Consider the following 25299-nt stretch of genomic DNA (forward strand, 5'->3'; position numbering starts at 1 on the left):
AGAGCCAGTTATCTCATCATAGAAGGCAATCAGGTTGGTCAGGCGTGACTTGCCCTTGGTGAATCCATGTTGACTGTTCCTGATCACCTTCCTCTCCTCTAAGCGCTTCAAAATGGATTCCTTGAGGACCTGCTCCATGATTTTTCCAGTGACTGACCAGTCTGTAGTTCCCTGGATTCTCCTTCTTCCCTTTTTAAAAGATGGGCACTATATTTGCCTTTTTCCAATGGTCTGGGACCTTCCCCGATCGCCCACAGTTTTCATAGATAATGGCCAATGGCTCTGCAATCATATCAGCCAACTCCCTCAGCACCCTTGGATGCATTGCATCCAACCCCATGGAATCCAGTATCGCTAATCCAAAGGTTCAAAAAGCATGAACCTGGACCCCCCTCAAATAATGAAATTTGTCTTAAAAATCAGGAGATATTTTAAAAAGAAATAATACATGCTGTTTTATTTGCCCTTTGAATTTTGAGACTTTTGGGTGCATTTGGGTCACTTTTTATAGCTTTTCTCTGCAACCATAAGAGTTCAAAACATACCTTTCAAAAAAACCGAAAGCTGAGATTCCCATGCCGTCCCACAACTCCAGGAACTGGGCCTTTAAGTAAAATGCCAAATATCCTGAGACTTGCGATAAAATTGTGTGAACTGGCAAAACTGGGAATATCCATTGCAATTCATGGCTGTACAAGCAACCTAACAGAAGCCTGGGTGGCAGGTGTTTCTTTGCTTAGCTTTATGAATCAAGAAGAGGTGCCGATCTGAGCACCTCTGACAATCACCTACAATATACTAGAAGTACTTGTGGCACCTTAGAGACTAACAAATTTATTTGAGCATAAGCTTTCATGAGCTACAGCTCACTTCATCGGGTGCATTCAGTGGAAAATACAGTGGGGAGATTTATATACACAGAGAACATGAAACAATGGGTGTTATCATACACACTGTAAGGAGAGTGATCACTTAAGATGAGCTAATACCAGCAGGAGAGCGGGGGGACACCAATATCTATTCAGGGGACACCATCATAGGGCCTAATCACATCAGCCACACTATCAGAGGCTCGTTCACCTGCACATCTACCAATGTGATATATGCCATCATGTGCCAGCAATGCCCCTCTGCCATGTACATTGGGCAAACTGGACAGTCTCTACGTAAAAGAATAAATGGACACAAATCAGATGTCAAGAATTATAACATTCATAAACCAGTCGGAGAACCCTTCAATCTCTCTGGTCACTCGATTACAGACCTAAAAGTCGCAATATTACAACAAAAAGACTTCAAAAACAGAGTCCAACGAGAAACTGCTGAATTGGAATTAATTTGCAAACTGGATACAATTAATTTAGGCTTGAATAGAGACTGGGCGTGGATGGGTCATTACACAAAGTAAAACTATTTCCCCATGTTTATTTCCCCCCCCCCCACTGTTCCTCAGACATTCTTGTCAACTGCTGGTAATTGATTATCACTACAAAAGGTTTTCTCGCCCCCCCCCCCCCGCTGGTATTAGCTCATCTTAATTGATCACTCTCCTTACAGTAAAAAGAAAAGGAGGACTTGTGACACCTTAGAGACTAACCAGTTTATTTGAGCATAAGCTTTCGTGAGCTACAGCTCACTTCATCGGATGCATACTGTGGAAAATACAGAAGATGTTTTTATACACACAGACCATGAAAAAATGGGTGTTTATCACTACAAAAGGTTTTCTCTCCCCCCGCCCCACTCTCCTGCTGGTAATAACTTATCTAAAGTTATCTATCAGAGGCTCGTTCACCTGCACATCTACCAATGTGATATATGCCATCATGTGCCAGCAATGCCCCTCTGCCATGTACATTGGACAAACTGGACAGTCTCTACGTAAAAGAATAAATGGGCACAAATCAGATGTCAAGAATTATAACATTCATAAACCAGTCGAGAACACTTCAATCTCTCTGGCCACGCGATTTCTGATCTCAAAGTGACTATCCTTCAACAAAAAAACTTCGAAAACAGACTCCAACGAGAGACTACTGAATTGGAATTAATTTGCAAATTGGATACAATTAACTTAGGCTTGAATAGAGACTGGGAATGGTTGATTCATTATAAAAAGTAACCTATTTCCCCTTGTTTATTCCTTCCCCTCTCTCCCCCCCACTGTTCCTCAGACGTTCTTGTTAAACCCTGGATTTGTGCTGGAAATGGCCCACCTTGATTATCATACACATTGTAAGGAGAGTGATCACTTTACATAAGCTATTACCAACAGGAGAGTGGGGTGGGGAGAAAACCTGGATTTGTGCTGGAAATGGCCCATCTTGATTATCATATACATTGTAAAGAGAGTGATCACTTTAGATAAGCTGTTACCAACAGGAGAGTGGGTTTTGGGGGGGGGGGAAATAAAACCTGGATTTGTGCTGGAAATGGCCCACCTTGATTATCATACACATTGTAAGGAGAGTGATCACTTTAGATAAGCTATTACCAGCCGGAGAGTGGGGTGGGGGGAGAGAAAACCTTTTGTAGTGATAAACTCCCATTTTTTCATGGTCTGTGTGTATAAAAACATCTTCTGTATTTTCCACAGTATGCATCCGATGAAGTGAGCTGTAGCTCATGAAAGCTTATGCTCAAATAAATTGGTTAGTCTCTAAGGTGCCACAAGTCCTCCTTTTCTTTTTGCAAATACAGACTAACACGGCTGCTACTCTGAAACCTAAAATATACTGACAGGTTTCAGAGTAACAGCCGTGTTAGTCTGTATCCGCAAAAAGAACAGGAGAACTTGTGGCACCTTAGAGACTAACAAATGTATTACAGCATAAGCTTTAAAAACAGACTCCAATGAGAAACTGCTGAGCTTGAACTAATATGCAAACTAGATACCATTAACTTGGGTTTGAATAGAGACTGGGAGTGGCTGGGTCATTACACATATTGCATCTATTTCCCCATGTTAAGTATCTTCACACCTTCTTGTCAGCTGTCTAAATGGGCCATCTTGATTGTCACTACAAAAGTTTTTTCTCCTGCTGATAATAGCTCATCTTAATGAATTAGCCTCTTACAATTTGTATGGCAACTTCCACCTTCTCTGTATATATATATTCTTAACTATATGTTCCATTCTATGCATCCGATGAAGTGAGCTGTAGCCCACGAAAGCTTACGCTCTAATAAATTTGTTAGTCTCTAAGGTGCCACAAGTACTCCTGTTCTTTTTTCTAAAATATACTAATCCCCAAAGAAACCGACAGCACCTCCATATCCTAGCATAACAACTAAATAACCAGCAACACAGCCATAAACCAAATCCCCCTGTAGATCACCCCCAACAGTTTCTACTTCTTGAGCAGCACTTCTAAAATGATGAGTATTCTGCTATGCTCTGAAGATTGACAGATACATGCTATCACAGACCACAGTGAGGAATACGTCCCAAAGAAAAGGGGCCTGACAAGGAATGCTCTCTGTGGAAGCCCCTTCACATTTATACTGAGTGGAGGACCCAGTTCTTGTATCCCTGCTAATCTGTTGTGGCAGTACGGCACAGTGAGAGAGGTGCTGCTGCAGGTAGGAAGGTCTGAAGATAGTTAGAGCTTTCTAGTTCAATACCAATGGTTTACTCTCCGCCCCGAAATGCATAGGCAGCCAGTGCAGATCTTGGAGCACCAGTTGCCTATGCTCCCGGCAAGAAATTCTGCACCATTAGCAGCCTGCTGTGTCCTGCACTAACTTTAACTTCCAAATGAATTTTCACCTCAATGCCTCCTTCTGTGATGGGAGTGCTCTGTGTCTATATATGTGGAAATAGCTCGTTAATAGACAAGGTCCTAATAGATGGTGCTCCAGAATCTGTAGCATATTGTGAAGCTAGGAACTATCAAGAGATTTTAAAAAAATAGACAGTACATTTTGGGATCTTTTTATTTGCCTTCCATTGTCAGAGCATTTAGGGTACATGTTTTCCAGCTTTTCTCTGCCACCACAAGGGCTGGCACCTTAAGTTTTATTTCTAAATGAAATCTGAAATTCCAAGGTAGTAACCAAACTCTGACAGTGGGAGCTTGAGCTCTAAGAGAAACAGCGCATGTAGCTTATGCTCAAATAAACTGGTTAGTCTCTAAGATGCCACAAGTCCTCCTTTTCTTTTAGCGAATATAGTGAGACTTGCGATAAGATTGCATGAATTGGCAACACTGCTGTTCACATTCAGACCCCTCTTAAACACCTGCTTCTCCCATGCTCCTTACCGTGAACCAAGCTTATTTGTGAGTATGTGTATTGACTTGCAGTATCATGATACTCCACACCTGAACATAGCCGTTATATGAACAACATACCCCCATATCTCAATGTCCGTACTTTGACCCGTTAAACTTTTACCCCCAATCGGGGAGATAGCAGATTATTCCTTACGCCACCTGTTCCTAAACCGAATTTTGCACCCCTTGATAATCTGTACCTTATTCCCTGATAACTAGAAACTTCTGTACTTAAACTCTGTACCGTTTTCTTTTTACTTCAACATCATCTTAATAAAATTATTAAATCTATTGCCTATTTGGTGCAACAGGTGATCTTGGCCAGAGAGCCAGACAACAGGCAATTATATACATTATTGTCATTCCTCTTTCTCCTTGCCTCTGAATATGTGTCTGTGCGTAGATTGTGACCCCCTCTGAACACCATCTTTCTCCAGCATTTGGAAATCGCTTGGCAAATATTGGATGCTACCCTGATTACATAATACATAATTACAGAGTGTGCTGGTCCTAATATGAGAACTTAGGTTTCCTTGTACATTTAAATATGGGTCATGAAGGAGAGGGCCTATAAAAATGTGACATCAGAGCTGGGAGTAGATAAGACAGAATTCAGGGGGGCTAGACCAAACAGCAGGAGATTTCTGCTGTGTCGGCGGGAAGATAGCAGTTCCGTGAGCTGTGTGGGCACACTGCCCAGCCTGTTGCTGCCTGACTGCCATCCTGCCCTGACACACAGCGTTATCGCCAGTGCGACAGGTGCATTTGGACAGAGAGAACCAGCCATGGGTACCTATGAAAAGGCTGATGAAGGACTAAATGAGCCCTGCCCGGTGCTATAGGAAATGTCCTCCTGGGGAAGTGGGGCATCGTGCGCCTGCTGAAGCCTTGGGCTGCCGTGGCACACCGCGAGAGGGGTGAATGCACACAAGTGCTCTCTGAAAGAAGGAGGCATCTATGGATAGTTCTGCAGCCAGCTCCAGTGTGGCTGGAGCAGGGAGGGATACATGCTTGCTCCCCATGCCAACGAGGCTGAAGGGAGAGGGTCAGCCCGCGGGAAGGCGTTATCATTGCTGCCCTCCATCTTGATTTCTGCTGGGGGGGGGAGAAAGCGGGTGCTTTAGGTTATGTCTGTGGCTCCATAGAAGGCCTGTTGACAGAGGCTGCTTAGGGGGATGGTGAAGCCGCAAGTCCTATGCTGCCTTGATCATACTACCTCCCTCCCCAGTACTGACCGGTTCTTGGACAGCACTAGCCCCTGCAGTGCAAGAAAGAAACTATGCTATGACATCCTCTCCTCCTGGGGGTTTGCTTTCCAGGGACCCTGCACTAAGGTTTGCACTAAGGTTTGCGCTAGCTTTCTGGCTGCTGGAGCAAGTCAGGGTTACTACTCCTGTTGGGACAGATCCTCACCTCCCACTTCAACAGAGCTTCACTAATTTACACCAGCCGAGGGTGTGGCCTGTGACTAATAAATGCCCTTGCAGTGAAATTCACCTTTGTGCAGAGAGCAGGCACAAGGACTACGTACCACCTAGATCTCGCTTAAAGGCCAGATCCTCAGCTGGTGTAAGATGACTTGGATGCTGATGTGCATGAGCTGAGGATCTGGCCTGAGGAGTGACATAACTAGACCACAGGCTTTGTGCTGGTCCTCTGCCCCAGGGTGAATTTCACCCACTGCCTGTTTGCTCCAGCACTAACAGACTCAGTGGGATTTTCAGAAGCACTCAGCATTGGCGTAATCCTGCTCCCATTGAAGCCAGGTGTAAAACTCTGCTTGATTTCAGTGGGAGCAGAATTAGGCAACCCCTGAGCGATTATGCAAATGATTTATCTTTCCTTATTTCTAAGCAAGCCTGATCCAAAAAAATTACCAGCAATTTTTTTAACAAAAAATTGGATTTTTGATTAAACAGACATTTTTGTGGAAAGTATTGGCTTTCCTAGAACATTTTTCAATATTTTTGTTAGAAAAATGAAAAATGACAGCCAAAATTTTTGGTTGCTGAAAACTAATTTTATTGTTCTCTTTTCAGTTTTTTGATGAAAATTCCCCATTTTCTGCTCAGCTCCATATTTAAGGTTTCTTTTCTTCTCTTTGAGGCTAGATCTTTTCTTCCTTCAGGCCGCCTTCACTTTCACCGCAGTCTGAAGCTGACATTTCATTTGGAAAATGAACTAAACTCCTCTTTGGTTTCCTTTTGTTTTGACACTTAGGACGGTGCAGATTTATAGACTTTCCTGTGTCGTAAGTTCATTTTCTTCTTTTATTTACCTTTCGCTGCAGCGTGTTCTGAGTGAGATCTCATTCTGCCTCCAAGCTGAGCTAACCTGCCAAGGGGAGCTGATCCATAAATCTTTCCTTCCTTCTTCTTTCTTTCCAAAACAGAATTAGCTGACTCTGCCCAGGAGGAGAAACTGTTCTGCCATTGCCGGCAGTCACAGTGCAATTAAATAGTGCTTTCCCTTTTCTCCCCTAGTTTCTATTTGTCTGTGTCAAAGGTATGCAGCATAGATCGCACAGAGCCCAGAGGTGGAAGGAAGAAGTTAAAAAAAAGATTTGTTTGAAGTATTTAATTTTCATTAAACTTTTGAAATGTGATCCAGTGGGGGTTGTGGTGGTATATATTGTGTCATGTCCAGTGGTCATAAGAAGTTTAATCAAAACCTTCCAACAGATGGTTGGAGCGGACTTCAGGTCGGTCTCATGAAAAGCAAGTGTTTTCAGTTCCTGTTAGCACATCTGGGCTCAGAAACGGCTCAGGGGAACTTGATTCTCCATTGGCTTGCACTTTGTGTTCATGTCTGTGGGAAGTGGATGTAACATGCTGCTGGAGCAAATCAGGGTTACTGCCATATGGATCTGAGTTATACCTCAGAATGAGCCTGATTTGACTGGTAAAAAGTCTCATTCTGGATTAAATCCTTTTGGGGAAATGGGATGATTTTCCTGGTGTTTTCTTGGTGTTCATGATGAAAACTTCCCACAAAATATCCTTCTGAATTCTGAGCCTTTTTGTATTTTGTTATGAATATTTTACATGCCTCTAACTTGGAACCAGGACTCCTGGGTTCTATTCCTGGCCCTGCCACGGAGGCAGTATGTGGCTTTGAGCAAGTCAGTTAACCTCACTCTGGCTCATTTATTCACCAGTAAAATGGGCACAATATTAGTCATTCATCTCATAGGGACACTGTGAGGCTTGACTGATTTCTTTTAAAAACACTTGGAAATGCTCAGACGAAAAGTGCTATAGAAATGCAAAGTATTATTATTATATGACAACCCGTGGATAAATCAGCCTTAACATCTGGTCACTTCAGGGACAGTCCAACTGTTGTTGGTGTTGGGTACAGTGATATGGGAAAGTCTATAGTCTGTATCCAACTGAAACTGTTCAGTAAGACAGAGCTACCGAGTGGAAAAACAGCTGTCTCAGCTCCTTTACGTTTGAGACTGAGCAAGTCATGACAGCACTGAGCAGACGGAGCCATTTGCCAATATTTAATTTGTTGTAGATTAAGAAATTGCTTCATTTCCACAATTACTGTGTCTGTCTAGAGAAGGATCCAAGCACTGTTGAACTCTGGGATGTTCAGAATCTATATCTGGATCCAAACTTAGGGGTGTTTGAAATCCAGAACTGTGTTTGGATTTGAATCGTGCGAATGGAATCTAGATACAATAGTGACTGAAACATTATCAATGGTATATCTAGACAGAACAGGAAGGGCTTTGTATCCAAACACCCCCAATCTTTGAGGTATCTAGATTCAGATCAGTTTGTACCCTAGCTTTTTACTTTATGATCTAGAGCCTAGATTCCTCAGTGATCAATGCTCTATAAATGTATCTAGCTAGTCAGACCCATGGGGCCTCCTCAACGCCTCACTTACACCTGTATGGCTGGGATTTTGGGAGTTGGGTGCCTAACTCTCTAAGGCTCCTTTGAAAGTCTCAACCATGTCACTCTTCTGGCTACAATGCTGCTATCCCTGATTTAAACCAGTGAAAGAGGAGACCAAGGATCATAGACTTTGGCCCATTTCTGTAACTGTAACCTTCCCTCAGACAGTGTAAGGTAGTCTCAGATCCCAAGTATCTTTCTGAGTGCTCTCCTTGCTGTATCTCTCAAACATCCTGCATGGCAAATTCTCCTTATTCCTTCAGAACTAGGGATGAGAAATCTGAGAAACCTTGTCAGGTGCTGGAGTGAAGATGAGGCATCTTCACTGAATTATAGAAATGTAGGGCTGGAAAGGACCTCAAGAGATCATCTAGCCCATTCCCCATGCCAAGACAGGACTGAGTATACCTAGAAAGAAGCTTTCATTGGGGCAGAGACCATCTTTTTGTGCTATGTTTGTACAGCACCTAGCACAATGGATTCCTGAACTATGAATAGGACCCCTAGAGGCTATGGAAATACAAATAATAAATTATTATTTATTATTATTATTAATAATGGTCAATTAAAGAGATGCTGCTACAATTGTTTGGCCCAATATTTGATCTACAGTTTTTTTTAATATTCCTAAATAATAAATGAATAGAAAATAGTTAGAGCCAATGGCTCTAACAAGCTGCTTACTGCCTAGCACTCTTGAGCAGCCTGACAATAGCAAATCCTGACTTGCAACACAGCAAGCATGGGTAACAGACCAGATTTTCCAAAGTAAGTGCGTGCTTCTGTATAGAGACCAAAATAAAAAGGTGCTGAGCTCTTTTGAAAATCTGGCTAGATGTGTCACAACAGGATCTGCTGGGTGCTGAACACTTTGGAAAATACATCTCTTATTTAGGGGCTTAAATGGGAGTTAAGCACTTAGAAATATGGTCCCAGTTGAGGGGACTGAGTACTTGAAGATCTGGAACCATTTCTCGTGAAATCTGGTTCCTTGTGCTTCCCAGCATTCATCAATTGTGTCTTACTCTGCACACCTAACACTACAATAATAAACATACACATAGGCCAGTGATCATGGTACAAGGAAGGAGATTCCCCTTTCCCCTCTACATATTCCTCTTACATAAGTAGCTTTCGGCAGTCTAAAGAACAATCCCTGATGTCTGAGTTTTTCCTAGCTCTGGAAGCTGTTCTAGTTCTCCCACTGTGCAGCCCCATGTGCCACCCCTAACCCAAAGAAGAATGCTGATTGCTCTGCTATAAAATACCCTTTGCTAAGCTTCCTACAGGCCAGTCCTTTGTAAAAATGCTTCCCTCTCAAGGTTTCAATCAGCTGGAGCCCTTCAGAAGTTTCTGAGCTTGGGTGATCTATTGCTCTTTAACAATCTTGTGGTTTCTTCCCTGCTACACTGGAAACACGCAGGGGTGTAAGGGAGAAAGTATCAGTGAGATGTCTGGCTGTGGCCAAAAGCCACTTATGTGCAAGAATAGGAATGGTATTTTGGGCTATGAGAAAAGATTTGGAGTGTGAGCCCTGCAGCAGAGCAGGGAGGTCTTGAGCTCTGTACCAGGGTTGGGAAGCTGTTAACCAAGATCTCCTGATATTGGAGTAGGAGATAGAGTGGGCCATATCCATTCCTGTGTTGGCACAAGGGATTGTGCTTGCCCTCTCCCTATCCTGAGCCTGATGGAGGCTGGTAGGGGCCCTTGAGGCTGCCCTATTATAGCCCAGCTGCTATGGCCCCCATGGATCATAGCAGCAGGACAAGGCTTAGGACTGCCACCCAGCCACTCCACCAACATGTCTTTGGTCCCACCCAATATCATCCCCTGTGCCAGGACTTCCTGCCAGGCAGGGCAGGGGTAGAGTTGGCCCCATGGTTCCTGCAGAGGGCCTCCTGAATTGGGGGTATTCTCCAAGTGGGGGGCCCTGCAGCTTGTTTGCCCTGGTGTAACTGGCACAAAGGAGGCTGCAGGCTGGGGGCGAGCACATCGCCGTTCATAAACCACAGTGGCAGAGAAAGAAATGGCAGTGGTCTCCTGGCAAGATGGTTCCAATGCAGTGGGCGAGGTTCTGCCCTAAGTTACTCCCATGCAACCCAGCTGGTGTCAATGAGGCTGCGGAAGTATCAGTGAAGGCAGAATTCAAGACACTGGGCACTGGAAAGTGAAGGGCTGAGTTGTACCTAAACTTACTCTTTGTACAGCCATTGGGGGGTAAATTGGGGCAGAATTTGGCCCAGCGAGCTGGTGGATTTGTAAATCACCGTTGTCATGAGGTGCCAAAGGATCCATAGAAACAAAACATCACTGTTTTTTCCTATTACACCAGTTAATGGTTGTTGGTAAATTCTTGTCTTGTCTTCTCTTGGATTTCAGGTTTTGTTTTTGTTTGAAATTGAATAAAGTTTTGATGTGAAGGGAAAAATAGTGGTAGAGATCACAGCAATCAGCTGGGTTTTGTAGATCGCTGCAGCTACTGGAGGGGTTTGGATAGCACTGCAATCATTTAGTCAGATATGACTAAATTCAGCCATCTTTCTTAGAACTGCCTTTTTTAAGACTTCACCATGATTATGTAATTTTTGATTATTGAGCTGCTAAGTGCAGGCTTATTCTTTGGCCTGCTCTGCGCTACTCACCATGGGGAGCATGACTGATTACGTCTGACACCCCTGTCCTCTAGCTCAGAGGACAATAATAGAATCTAATCCTGGTTGCATGAACAATGAGATTCTGAAAGGATAATTTATCCAGAAAGAGAGAAACTCACAGGCTTTTAACAGCATTTGTAACGTGATTGCTCATTCTCTGAGCCAGATGGTCAGCCCCTTACTTTCAATGGTGAACAGTTGCTCATACTAGGCCCAATGAGATCCACAGAACTGCTTGTGTAAACAGGTGCTCATCAGTAGCAGTAAGAGGTTCACAATCTGGCCCAATGATGGTACTCATACCTGGCCTTTCTAGAGCACCATTTGTCTAAAGATCTCAAAGCACTTTACAATCATTAATTAAACCTTAGGTAAGTCTTAGCTCTGAGGTAAGGATTATTATTCCAGTGTTACTAATGGGGAAACTGAGGCACAGAAAAATGATGTGACTTGCCCAAGATCACACAGCAAGTCAGCTGTAAAGCAGTGAATCGAATCCAGGATTCGTGACCCAACATTTCTTGTTCCTATCGCATCACAATGAAACACACATTCCCCACAAATTGGTCCAGTTTCACTGTACAAAGGTGTAAGAGGATGCCTGATTTATAGGGCTTAGGACCTGGGATGCTGCTGAAGTAGACTCAAGCCTGGGTTGGGAAGCCTGGGTCGGAATCAGAACTTCCACGAGCGTTTGGGCATGTTTGGATTTGATGTTCCAGAATGGCCCCCGAGCCACAAAGATTGGTGCTTGAGCCAGAGCTGAACGTCTTCCTAGTTCTGAGGGTTAGTACAACCCTGATGGTTCAGTGTGGGCCCATTTCTAGGGATTCATTCGGTGCTGACAGAGAAGGAAAGTTGCACAGATTAAATGACTGATGGGCATAAAGTTTGGTTTGATTTCATCTCTCAGCGAAACTACATGGTAAACTGAACCACCTCTACTGCATAGATCACTCACGGCTAGAACTGAGCAAACAATTGTTTTTTTCGGTTTGGTGGCCGAACCTAACAATCCAAGAAAAAAATCATCATATCGGGTCGACCCAAGACAATATTTTGTTTTTTTTATGTTTTAGTTTTTGGATTTTTTTTAACCTTTTTATTTAAATAGATCTAATTACATTTAGAAATTAAATCTTGTTTTGAAATGAAAAATCAAAATGTTTCATTTTTGAAAGTGTCTAAATGAAACGTTTCAGATGTAAAAAAAAAACCAAAAACCTCCCCCCTGATTGTTTTGGCTAAATCTGTTTGCCCAGTTTGATTTGAATTTGCAAATAGTTTTGGGTCATCTCCAACTGCATTTTTTTGGACTAATTAGACTCTACTCATCTGAAAGGTTTGGCCCCGCTCTGCTCATGACTGAATAGATTATTTATTAGTTGTATTACAGTCGCACCTAGAGAAGGCAACTCGGCAAACACACAGTAGAAGACACTCCTTGCCTCAAGGGTCTTACAATGTGAATAGATGAGACAGACGAAGCGGGGGCCTGGGGGGTGCGAGGCAGGGGGCGGGGTGTGGGGGGAAGGGAAGAAACAGAAGCCCAAAGAGGGGAAGTGTCTTGCTAAAGAACGTCACACAGAAGGTTAGCAGCAGAGCCAGGAATGAAAACCAGGTCTCCTGACTCCCAGTCCAGGGCACTATCCACTAAACAATTCTGCCACTGAACTGTACTTCCCTTCTCTCCTCCCTCCTAGGGTCCCCATCTCTGAGGGCATATCCTCTCATCTCCGTCATCACCCGGCAGCCCTCTGTGGTCCCTCACCTTGTCCCTGCAGCTCCCAGCTCCCGAGCACTGTCACCCCACTCCTCCTTGGGAGCCACCAGCGCGGAGACACCAGCCAGCGAAACTCATGCCAGCAGCGAGTCAGAAGGGGAGCAGCCCACCCCGCGGTTGAAAAAGCCTCGCCGAAGCCGGACCATCTTCACAGAACTCCAACTGATGGGGCTGGAGAAGAAATTCCAAAAGCAGAAGTATCTGTCCACGCCAGACAGGTCAGAGGAACGGGATTGGGGTGTGACTGGGGGTAAGGCTGGGAAAGTGGCTGCAGGGCCATGACCCTTAGGGAAGAAGCCTGCAACTGTGAGTTGCAAATCCGGGCTCATGCTACAGTGCTAAAAATATCTGTGTGGAGCCTGAGCTCTAGGAATGGGGGTAGGCTTCAGAGCTGGAGCCCGAATGTCTACACAGATATTTTTTGTGCTGTAGTGTAAACCTGAGTCTGTAAACCTGGGCTCTGAGACTTGCGGCTGCAGAATCTTGCTTGCTGTGTAGGTGTACCCTATGAGACCGAGCCATCTACAGGGGATTTACATACATGACTCTCAGAAAACCAGAGGAAACATAGGTAAAACTCTGAGCTCACAGAGGAGAATATAGGGCCCAGTGCAGCCTTGAGCAGGTGAGTGAAATCACAGACTCATAGAACTGGAAGGGACCTCAAGAGGTCATCTAGTCCAGTCCCCTGCACTCATGGCAGAATTAAGTATTATCTAGAGCAGTGGTTCCCAAACTTGTTCCGCCGCTTGTGCAGGGAAAGCCCCTGGCGGGCCAGGCCGGTTTGTTTACCTGCCGCGTCCACAGGTTCGGCCGATCTCAGCTCCCAGTGGCTGCGGTTCGCTGCTCCAGGCCAATGGGAGCTGCTGGAAGCGGCATGGAGCGAGGGACATACTGGCCGCCGCTTTAAGCAGCTCCCATTGGCGTGGAGCAGCGAACCACGGCCACTGGGAGCCGCGATCGGCCGAACCTGCAGACGCGGCAGGTAAACAAACCGGCCCGGCCCGCCAAGGGCTTTCCCTGCACGAGCGGCAGAACAAGTTTGGGAACCACTGCTCTAGACCATTCCTGACAGGTGTTTGTCCAACCTGCTCTTAAAAGTCTCCAGTGATGGAGATTCCACAACCTCTCTAGGCAATTTATTCCAGTGTTTAACCACCCTGACATTTAGGAAGTTTTTCCTAATGTCCATCCTAAACCTCCTTTGCTGCCATTTAAACCCATTGCTTCTTGTCCTATCCTCAGAGGTTAAGAAGAATAATTCTTCTCCCTCCCCCTTTAACAACCTTTTATGTACCTGAAAACTGTTTTCATGTCCCCTCTCAGTCTTCTCTTCTCCAGACTAAACAAACCCAATTTTTTCAATCTTCCCTCATAGGTCATGTTTCCTAGACCTTTAATAATTTTTGTTGCTCTTCCCTGGACTTTTTCCAGTTTGTCCACATCTTTCCAGAAATGTGATGCCCAGAACTGGACACAATATTCCAGTTGAGGCCTAATCAACGTGGAGTAGAGCGGAAGAATTACTTCTCGTGTTTTGCTTACAACACTCCTGCTAATACATCCCAGAATGATGTTCACTTTTTTTGCAACAGTGCTACACTGTTGACTCATTAAGTTTGTGATCCACTATGATCCCCAGTTCCCTTTCCGTAGTACTCCTTCTGAGGCAGTCATTTCCCATTTTGTATGTGTGCAACTGATTTGTTCCTTCCTAAATGAAGTACTTTGCATTTGTCCTTATTGAATTTCATTCTATTTACTTCAGACCATTTCTCCAGTCTGTCCAGATCATTTTGAATTTTAATCCTATCCTCCAAAGCACTTGCAACCCCTCCCACTTTGGTATCATCCACAAACATTATAAGTGTACTCTCTACGCCATTATCTAAATCATTGATGAAGATATTGAACAGAACTGGACCCAGAACCAGTCCCTGCGGGACCCCACTCATGCCCTTCCAGCATGACTGTGAACCACTGATAACTACTCTCTGGGAATGGTTTTCCAACAAGTGTTTTACCCATCTTATAGTAGCTCCATCTCGGTTGCATTTCCCTAGTTTGTTTATAAACAAATCCCCAGACCTCTAGGCTGAACTGTCAGCAGTGATGTATATGGTCGTGTAAGTCGCACATCGGGGGCCTGATTCTCCAGTGGCTAGCACTAAGTGCAGTCATTGACCCCAGTGCAAAGTGCATGTATGACTCCCGTAAAGAAACGTGATCTCCATTTACACACTGCTTCATCGGGTACCTTTAACATTGTCTTTAAATACTAAAGACTGTCTCTGAACTACAGTAGCTTTTCCAAGGCGAGGGGACAGCCAGCATCCTGGAAACTATATCTGGCTCCTCCCTAGTTTACTTCTATTCATTTCAAATGGATCAGGGCACAGTGATGCATGGCAAGGGCTGGTTGGAGGACACTTTGGCCGTGACTAGCAAGGGCTTTCTGCACTGAGGGGAGAGTGTCTCCCATGGCATTGCCTATCACGACTACTTTAAAAAGACACAGGACAAAAACGTTCCTTAAAGTGGAAAAAGCAGAGGTAGCAGAAGGGCTGCTCAGTCGTTGTGGTGCTGAGCTCTCTCTAGTTGAACTGTGACGTCTTCTGGACTGAGAAAGATGACTTTGCCATTGGTGGAGGACTTGGGCAGAAGACCGGATTCGATTAAGGCTAACTTTTCCCAGGATCAAAGGTGACCTGAATAGAATGAATGAATGGAAACCACATACTGCGCGCATTATATAAAGAGAGGGCTCAATACATGTGCATAGCAGCATGTATTTATGCAGAGAGATACATGCAAGGAATAGAGAGCAAAGCATTTCCCCCTGCTTCACCCTTTGAAAGGGCACAGCGTGTTTTCCCTCTCCCATGCTGGCTCATTTCCACTGGCTAGTGCAGGTGTGGGTGTGGGTGTGTAGGCAGAAACCTGCCCATTACCCAACCCCTCTAGAGAAGCTAGTTCCACTATGAGCACTAGACTGGAGCAGTCTTTGCCCTCAGGGAACATAGAGGACCGTGACTGTGACTAGGCCATAAATAAGAGGTGTAATGGGGAGCTGGGTTTGCTGAGCAACAGCCTCACTGCAGCCACCAGTAGGGAAGGTCACAATCTCTCCCTGAGTGTCTCTTGACCAATACTGTTTATGTTTATATTTAGAGCTGGTTGAGATGTTTATACCTTACAATTTCCCCTTTGGAAAATATGGTTTTGGTGAAACTGAAATTTTCCACAGGGAAATTTTAATTAATTGTTCCGATTTCTGACTGGAAAACGTAACCCCCAAATATTCATTTTGAAATCAGTGTGTTTTGTTTTCCAAAAACTAAAACAAAAATGACATAAGAATGGCCATATTCATAGAATCTCATGGTTGGAAGGGACCTCAGGAGGTCATCTAGTCCAACCCCCTGCTCAAAGCAGGATCAATCCCCAATTTTTGCACCAGATCCCTAAATGGCCCTCTCAAGGATTGAACTCACAACCCTGGGTTTAGCAGGCCAATGCTCAAACCACTGAGCTATCGAGTCAGACCAAAGGTCCATCTAGCCCAGTATCCTGTCTTCCAACAGTGGCCGATGCCAGGTGCCCCAGAGGGAATGAACAGAGCAGGGAATCATCAAGTGTTCCATCCCCTGTCGCCCATTCCCAGCTTCTGGCAAACGGAGGCTAGGGACACCATCCTTGCCCATCCTGGCTAATAGCCATTGATGGGCATATCCTCCATGAACTTATCTAGTTCTTTTTTGAACCCTATTATAGTCTTGGCCTTCACAACATCCTCATAAAGAGTTCCACAGGTTGATTGTGCGTTGTGTGAAGAAACGCTTCCTTTTGTTTGTTTTAAACTTGCTGCCTATTCATTTCATTTGGTGACCCCTAAAACGGTAACGTTTTAAGTTGAATGAACATTTTTGTTTCATTTTGAATCAATGTATGTCTAAATGACATGTTCATTTTCACTTAAAATGTAGTTTCCTTTCAGGTTTGGGAAATAAAACATTTCAGCTGTTCATTTTCAGCTTTTGGATTGGGGAAGTTTTACCCATTTCTCTCTCTTTTTTTTTTTACATTAGAAAAAGGGAGCAAAGGTAAAAAAAAGCAAATGAAAGTGAGGAAAAAACCCACTTTTCACATTTTTAACTGTTTTCTAAAATGTTCATGTACTTTTTCATTATTTTCCAATTTGTTTTCAGTTGGAAAAAAGTGTGAAATTTGTTTTCATTCCCATTTCACATACTTTTTACTCCACCCCCCAATTTTCCCAGTGGAAAAAAGATAGAAAAAGTAACAAAAAAAAAAAGAGGGGGAGAAGTGTCTGGGTTTCCTGATCAGCTCTAGTTATACTGAATTAGGCTTGTTTGACTGCTGTTTGTCTGGAACCCTCACAAAGGAGATCTGAGACTACCCTTTGAGGCAATGTGGCTCTGTGAAGTGTTTTCCAATGGACACCTCATTGGTGTGGAAGCTAGGACACTTGAATTTTGTTTCAGGCTCCGTTTCTAACGTGTTGTATGGTAATCTTGGACAAATTGCCACACCGCTCTGTGCCTCAGTTTCCCTTTTTGTAACTACTGACTTACCTCATGTAAGGAGTTCTGAAGCTTGGTGTATTATTATTTACAAAGTGATTTGAGATTTACATATCATGTCAGCCTAACTTTTTGGGTTTATTCTGTGCCAAACGCGTTACACGTGCCTCTCGTTAGCGAAAAAAGAAAAGGAGGGGTTTTTTTGGTTTGTTTTAAAGAACTTGAATTACCCATGTGTTGGGGTGTGTGGGGAGAAAATTGTTGGTTTAAATTACAGGAGAAAAGGTTGCCAACACAGAGTAGCTTTGCAAACCTAAAGAAAGTGTTTGAGAGGTTCACAAAACCTTAAACCCCATGTGTCACCAACCCCTAGTTTAAACAATTTTTAAGGCCTAAGGTTGGAAGGATTAGATTTTTATCAGTCAGTGAATGTTGTTTTCACTGTACACACACAAACTGACTAAATCCCCCCTACCCCACCCCCCGCCATAGATAATAAACAAAATTTAGAGATAGACAAAGTAAGAAAAATCCTGCTAGAGAACTTTTTATCGTTTGATTCAGGACATTTTACTTTGTATATTTTGACGTGATCTTGACATTTATAAAGCTTTAGCTTTTTGAATCTTGACAACATCTGTCATTTAAATTATGATTGTGTGACTGCCCCCTTTTGCCTGGCCCTCCCCCCCCCCCCATAATTTTCTGCAACTGTGAAAATTTAAATTGATTAACAATACAAAAAGCTTACAAATAAATATTATCTGTCAAAAGAAAAAAAATACATATGGAATTCTGCCAAGCCTGCCTCTAAGCTATATGCCTATTTTTTTCATCTGATGACTCATGTCACCAAAGCACAGGTCACATTGGGCCAGATTTTCAAACACTTAGGACCCACAATCAAGGACAGGTTTTCAAATGAGTGCAACCCCCATCTAAGCATCTAAATGGGGTCAAATTTTAACTAGCTCCCATAGTGACTCCTACGCCATGGTTTTTTTTTGAAAGAGCTCAGTACCCAGCATGCTGGGCTCTTTTGATATCTGGCCCATTTGGCATGATTCTCTATCCCCTAAGGCTCAGGTGTTGTGCTGACTGGCTCAGCACTGCCTCATGTGACCAGCTGAGTGACACCATCAATCAAAGCAGTCTTGGCTGCTGAATTAATTAGAGACATGAAGGTTTCTTGACTTTGTACATGACCAAGGCTGATGAGCAATCTCTGCTCCCCTAGCTCTTCCTTTCTCTCTCTCTCTCTCTATTTGTTTCTTTGGTTTCCTAGGCTAATGCACACGGAGAGAGGTTGTAAAGGTTACAGGTAATCTAGGTGTGACAAGACACAGGCTTCCTGGCAGGAGTTTGTCAAACAGACATATTTCCCATGTGAGCTCATGAGTTGGTAACGCAGTGGCAAGGGCATGGATTGAGATCTGCACTCACTCTTGTGTCCTTTGACGGGGGCTACATTGAGGGGCATGGTGAGCTACTTAGTCGCATGGCTAATTAGAAGCCAAGGAGTGCAGATGGGATAATGTCTGGAACCTGTGGGCTTGATTCTGATCTCCCAAACTCATCCATGTAGCTCTTTTGACTTCAATACCCCAGCTATTCAGTATGGTGAGTGATATAAGGTGATGGAAAATCAGCCCCTTTAACTGCAAAGGGGTCCCAAAGTGGGGAAAGCACGTGCGGGTTTGTTTGTTAGGGTATTTGAATATAGGTGTGTGTGACTGTCCCCACTATCTATCCAGTTGGATCACAACTTTTGTTATGAAAAACTCAGCTTTGGAAAATGTGTTTCCAAAGCTGTTTCAGGGACATACAACATGTTGTTTCAGGGGCTACAAAAAGAAAGTTCACAGGACCTAAAATATGTTTAGATGCAACTCCATGTTTGCACCTGAACCCATCTGAGTTTTGCATGGCTTCACATTGTTGCAGAACATTTGCCCAGCTCTACTTAGAATTTCTGAATCACATAAGGCCAAATTCATCCTGAATGCAGCTCCACTGCACCACTAGGTCGAGATTTGTTCTCACTTAAGTGACAAATAAAGGAATTTCATCAGGGATGAATTTGGCCCAGGCTCTCCAGATCTCAGGCTTTGTAAAGAAATAAATAGATTAATAGTCATAAAGGAACCATTACAGATTTGGAGGTTTGGCCCGGATAAGTTAGGATAAGCATTTGTGCTGTCTACTGTAGCTCCCCGGAAGGCCCAACACACACAAATTTATTTATAGGCATTTCTAGAGCTCTCATCACTGTAATATCAGCAAATTAATAAATTCAGACACACAACACCTTTTTGAGGTTAGAAAGCATCCTTATCTCCAGTCTATATATAGAGAAAGTGAAGCACAATAAAGGCAGCCAAAATTTTCAAAGGTGGCCTCTGATTTTGGGTGTGAATTCTTGGGTGCTGTCTTGAGACACCTAAGGCCTGATTTTCAGAGGTGCTGAATGTCAGGGCCAAGTTGTCTCCAGCTGGATGACTGAACTTTTGTCCTCGTTCACTTGCCCAACAAAACACATAGGATAGCTGGTCTGTTTCCATCTCTTCCTCTCTCCCTATTCTGCGTCATAACCACAAAACCATTCTTGCTTCCTCCATAAGACCATACTTCTTTGGATCCTAAATTTGGATCATGACTGTTTATACTGATTTGTAATTCTCCTCTGAACTGGAGAGAAAAGACGAGTTAGGAGAAGCTGATAGCGATCTTTTTCTGGAATTTACTTCGCTGTATGTGAGCCCCCCATTCTCTCTACAGGATACAATCAGGGATTGGCTACTGCAGTGCATCTGGACTCATTTCCTTTGTCAAGTCTCTGTATCTCTTGTCTTCTAGGCTGGACCTTGCCCAGTCACTGGGGCTGACTCAGCTCCAGGTGAAGACTTGGTACCAGAACCGCAGGATGAAGTGGAAGAAAATGGTAAGAGATCAAAAGGTTCCCAACCAGGCCTCCAATCTAATGTCAGAGAGATGAATCCTGAGCTGGAGTAAATCTGGGTGTACATTTGGAAGTCTTTGGCATAAATTCTGCCGATGAAGCTATGCTGATTTACACCAGCTGAGGATCTGGTCCAGAATTTTAAAGTTCAGTTTGTTACTGCTAACTGGTTGCTCAAAAGCTCACATGGCTGAATGTATGTTGGGTAAGACTGGCCATGGATAGCAGTGCGGATTCAAAGCAAAGGGACAAAAGGGGGAGGAGCAGAAATTTCTCCCTTTTCATTTTTTGGCAACCCTGGGGTCTTTATTGCTTGTGGGAATTGGGGGTGCACCTGGATCATAAAGAGACTTCAACTCAATGAAGCTAAGTCCAGCTTTGATAAGTGATGTCCCTGCTTCTCACTTTTAAAGCTGTCTTTAACTCTGACCCTGCCTCCAACTCTTCCTGTACACCTGCTCCTGCTCCCTATGGTCTGCCCACATTTCTCTCCTGACTTTTCCCTTTATCTCCTTCATGCATTCCCAACTTCAAGCCTTTACATGCAGTTTCTCAGTTAGTGTACACCAAGCCTCCTCCCTGTCCTTCAAAAAACATCTAGAATGCCCACTTGTCCAATACGGGTTTCAGAGTAACAGCCGTGTTAGTCTGTATTCGCAAAAAGAAAAGGAGTACTTGTGGCACCTTAGAGACTAACCAATTTATTTGAGCATGAGCTTTCGTGAGCTACAGCTCACTACATCTGATGAAGTGAGCTGTAGCTCACGAAAGCTCATGCTCAAATAAATTGGTTAGTCTCTAAGGTGCCACAAGTACTCCTTTTCTACTTGTCCAATACATCACTCCAGCTACAATAATGACAACACTGTGTCTGTCCTGTATTGTATTAGAGGAAAGGAAGGGCAGTCAGGTCCCATTAGTTCCATTCTGGTTCCGTCACTGACTCGCTGCATGACCTTAGGCAAGTTGCTTCCTCTCTTTGCCCCAGTTCCACTGTATGCAAAATGGAGATAATAGAGGTGGCAGAGCTATTTTGCTGACTCATCCTGGTAGGAAGACCAGGTGGGTCTCATTAGTTCCAAAGCAGGAGTAAAAAGAATTGAGTCTCTAAGAGACAAGAGAGAGCTGAAGGGAGGAAAAAAATTCACTTTGGAAACTCAGGCGGAGGTTTGATTGTTGTTACTTAAGCTAAGAATGAAAAGAAAATCTCAGTAAGGGAGCTGAATTTTGGACAAGCCTGTACATGTGCTGCATTGAGAGTTGGGTCCCTCCCAAGTCCTCCCCAGCCTGGTGAAAATGAGCAAGTGAGTGAGGATGCAGGAGAGCGAGCGACAGAGGGAAGGGGGGAAGATGGTATGAGCAGGGTGGGGCCTTGGAGAAGAGGCGGTGCAAGGGTGTTTGGTTTTGTTGGGTCAGGAAGTTGGCAACCCTATACTGAGACCCCTTTACAACCCGCCTTGAACTCAGGACCCTACATAGAGTCTGAGATATTAGTGTTTTCTGGGTTTGTACTTGCCTCCATTTAAATTAATTAAGCCCCATTTAAGCCCCACAAGGCCTACGCATCACTTAAGTTCTACTTGAGTCCGGAGTAGGAGGTAAGGGTGCCTAAACCTTGGGCCCGCTCTTTGAACAGGGATAGATTTTATCCTAATGTTAAAAGTACCATCAGGAACTTGGATGGCAGACACCAGTGCAGTTCAGAATGGTCCAAACACTTATTATCTTTGTTCCAGGTACTGAAAGGTGGACAGGAAGCTCCGACAAAGCCCAAAGGCCGCCCGAAGAAAAACTCCATCCCCACCTCAGAAGAGATTGAGGCAGAGGAAAAGATGAACAGCCAAGTTCAGAGGCAGATATTCGAGACATCTCAGGCCCCAGAAGAGCCTGAATTGACAGAGGAGAAGCCTGAAGTCTCCTTGGAGACAGGAAAGTCTCCGGAGCACACAGTGGAGCCCTCCCCAGAGGAGACGACGCCCTCAAGTTAAAAGAGGAAAAACAGAAAAAAAAAAAAGAAAAGGAAAAAAAAAACACAGAAAAAGGAAAGAGAAAAAAAACATAAATAAATAAATAAAACAAAAAGACCTTGTGTATAAGTCAGGAGCTTGTGCACTTTGTGCCATTGGGAATCAACCAGCATGGGCCACCTTGGAACAAAGAAACCCAATGCATATGGTGATAGTCTTTCCCTTCCCAACAGCATGTGTAAGTCCTTCCTGCAGATAACAAGGGGGCCTGAGTACTTTACTGCTATCTTCCGAAGAAACTGTGTCTAGAAATGTGAGACAGCCTGGAGAATCAGGAAAAGCCCAGGGTTCCTTTCATGCCGTGGGAGGTGGTTGTGTAGTGATATGACCATCTTGGAGGGTTCGGTGTGTTCGCTTGGCCGTATCTTTGCCTTTTAAGGTAGAAATGGACAGAGCACTTAGTCTGGCCTCAAGGCAGTGACTGCCAGGAACAGGGGAACTTTTACAGCACGATTTCTCATTTAACCAGCACTTATTTCTGTTAGGCATGGGCCCAAGCGAAACAGTTTTTTGGAGGATGCACAGACCTAGGGTTTTGGTTCAGCCCATTATAAAGATAGGTGCAAGATTCAGACCCAGGTCATGGTTCAGATTTCAGATCTCTCCTGGAGGTTTGAGGTGATCAGATCTGGGTTGTGGGGCAAACCTTTATAAAGGTAAAGGCCACTGGGTAAAATCTGGATTGAGATCACAGTTTGGATTTCAAGCTGCTCCAGAACTGGGATTTTTGCTTCAGACCCATTTCTAATTATTGTAGGGTTTGTATTTTTTTTTCCCCCCCAAGAAGCATTTAAATGTTTTCAGGGTTAGGGGAAAGTAATGGAGTTAAGAAGCGGCTGAAGAAAGTTCGCATTTGTTTTTAAGACCTGTGTGCCAAGACTAGATATGCATCGTGTTTCCTAAAGTCTTGTTGAGGGTGCATTTTGCCCGAAGGCTGCAAGAGATGTATTAAAATAACCTTTATTTTTTAATTAAAAATTAAATATATAAATAAGACTCCGTGTCATTTCTCTTCCAAATCCTAGACAGAGGATTTCTTCTGTGTGTCACACTAGCACAGACAGAGTCAGGCAGTGTCAGCAGAGGCAGCGTCAGGACCAAGGTGGTCCTCGGAGAGTGAGGGGGAAGCTTTACAGCTGTCTTCACGTTCCTGTGCTGGGAGGATCCTCCACCAGACAGATATGGCATTTAGGGCCCCTTTACACCTCTCCTCCCCTTTTATATGGCAGAAAAGGATGAGGGTATTACTTTTGATCTCCTAACTTGTAACCTTGTGTCTTAATCACAGATATCCTTCCTACTTTAGGGATTGTGCTGAAATTTTTCAAAATTTTTGAACAGGTGCCCATTCCACAAAGTCACCAAACACTCGGCGATGCAAAAGAAAAGGAATGAGTATAAGAGTGGAAGGCCAGAAGTCTGGTATCTGTCCTATCAGCTAGAATATAGGCACAATATGTTGTGGTGAATCCCTGGAAGTTAAATAAAAACTGGGTGTTTTTCAAACATATGCTCTAGTTCAATCACAAGTAATGACTTGTTCTGGTGTTCTTACTACATGGAAGTCCTATGACATGTGTTATGCAGGAGGTCTGACTAGATTATCACACTGGTCCCTTCTGGCCTTAAAAATCTATGACTTCCTAGTAGCCATAGATTCAAAATTTTGTAAATGAAATGTATTCAAATGTCTCAAATCCAATCATTTTCTGTGCGGACTAGAATTAGGAACATAATTTGCTGTGAATAGTTTACCTAATGAATTTCACCTTTCTATTTGCCAAGTGTCTGTACATGTCTAGCAGTTTGTCAAGTTTATTTGGAATTCAGAATCTTTTGCTAAATTATTTTTGATGTGCAAATCCTTTGTGGAGCTGATAACAACAACTTCACAAAAATGTCAGTTATTTCCATTTTGCAAAGTTGGAAATAGAACAATTTTTCCTTTTTTTCAAAACTTTTTTTAAAAAATGCTGAATTTCTAAAATTTTGAAATTTCATTGTCCACCCTTTTTTTTTTTTTGCCACTCAGCTCCATGCCATGAAAAAACGTTCAGGGCGGTTTGTTTTTAAAGTTTTCCTTTCCTCAGTCTAACTTCTCAAAGTTCAGGACGTTTTTAAATGTGACAGTGGAAAAAGGGAAATTGAAAGAAAGAAAGAAAAAAAAATGAGCCCATCAAAAAAATAAAAATAAAAGGAGAGGGGAACAAAAATATAAAAAATCTGAAGTTTCAAAAAAATTCAGTTTTCAAAAACCTATAACAAAACGAAAACGTCAATTTAAAACAAAACAAAAATTTGTTTGGCTTTGAAATTTCCTATTGAAAAATTAATAGCGTAGAAAATGACATTCCCTGCCCCCTTCTAAATTGTTTTTGACAAAATGCCATTTTTCAGTGGGAAAAATCTTAATCCAGCTCTAATCACTGTGAATTATTTGCTGTGGGTATTTAATATTTAACTGCACTGGTTATTTTTGAATGCATCCATAAATCACTCAGAGTTTCTGTTCTTCTTTTGGATGAGCATCATTCTTTGCATCTAGCTTTCCAGTGTGATTTATATTTACGAGTTCAACATTTACTCTACAAATATTCTGATATTCACTTAAAATCAGTCATTTCCACCATCCTTCCTGCCAGTGAACTCGACCTCTAGAAAGTTCATAGAAAACAAACTCAAATCAAAAGAGGAGAGAACACTGTCAAAGCCAGGTAGTTTATAAACTTTAAACTACTTTTGCCTAAATTACTGTTCAGTATTTGCTCAGCTGATACAAAACCCATGAACATTGATGGGAGTCTTTCTATTGATTTCAATGGGCTTCGATCAGACCCTAATATTCAGAGATCCCACCTTCATCAAGACCCAGTATGAGAGGCAGTGTGGCCTACTGGATAGACTGGAACTCAGGAGACGTGAGCTCTATTCCTCACTCTGCAAGTGGCCTGCTGGGTAACATTGGTCAAGTCATTTCAGATCTAGTTCAGATTTAGGTTAGAATTCAGGGTTTGGGTTCAAGGCTGAATCAAGACTATATGTGGGTACAACACTGCCAAAAATCTCATAGAATCATAGATATCAAAGGGAGAAGGAGACCTGTTAGAACACCCACTCCATCATCCTGCCAATGCAGGATCACTCCTC

General features: G+C 43.3%; 1 protein-coding gene across 2 annotated transcripts in view; it reads left to right on the top strand.

Annotated features, from left to right (window-relative positions):
* Positions 1 to 23104, top strand: part of BARX2 (BARX homeobox 2) — a 53362-nt gene extending 30258 nt beyond the window's left edge. For both annotated transcript variants that reach the window (XM_084611936.1, XM_084611935.1), the window contains 3 exons: positions 12543 to 12840; positions 20023 to 20107; positions 21862 to 23104. In XM_084611936.1, coding sequence (XP_084468062.1) covers positions 12543 to 12840; positions 20023 to 20107; positions 21862 to 22113 — 635 coding nt within the window. In that variant the 3' untranslated portion in view covers positions 22114 to 23104. The remainder of the gene's footprint in view (positions 1 to 12542; positions 12841 to 20022; positions 20108 to 21861) is intronic.
* The last annotated feature ends 2195 nt before the right edge of the window (positions 23105 to 25299 follow it).

The sequence above is a fragment of the Lepidochelys olivacea genome, assembly GCF_965140295.1.
Source record: "Lepidochelys olivacea isolate rLepOli2 genome assembly, chromosome: 22".
NCBI classification, from domain to species: Eukaryota; Metazoa; Chordata; order Testudines; family Cheloniidae; genus Lepidochelys; species Lepidochelys olivacea.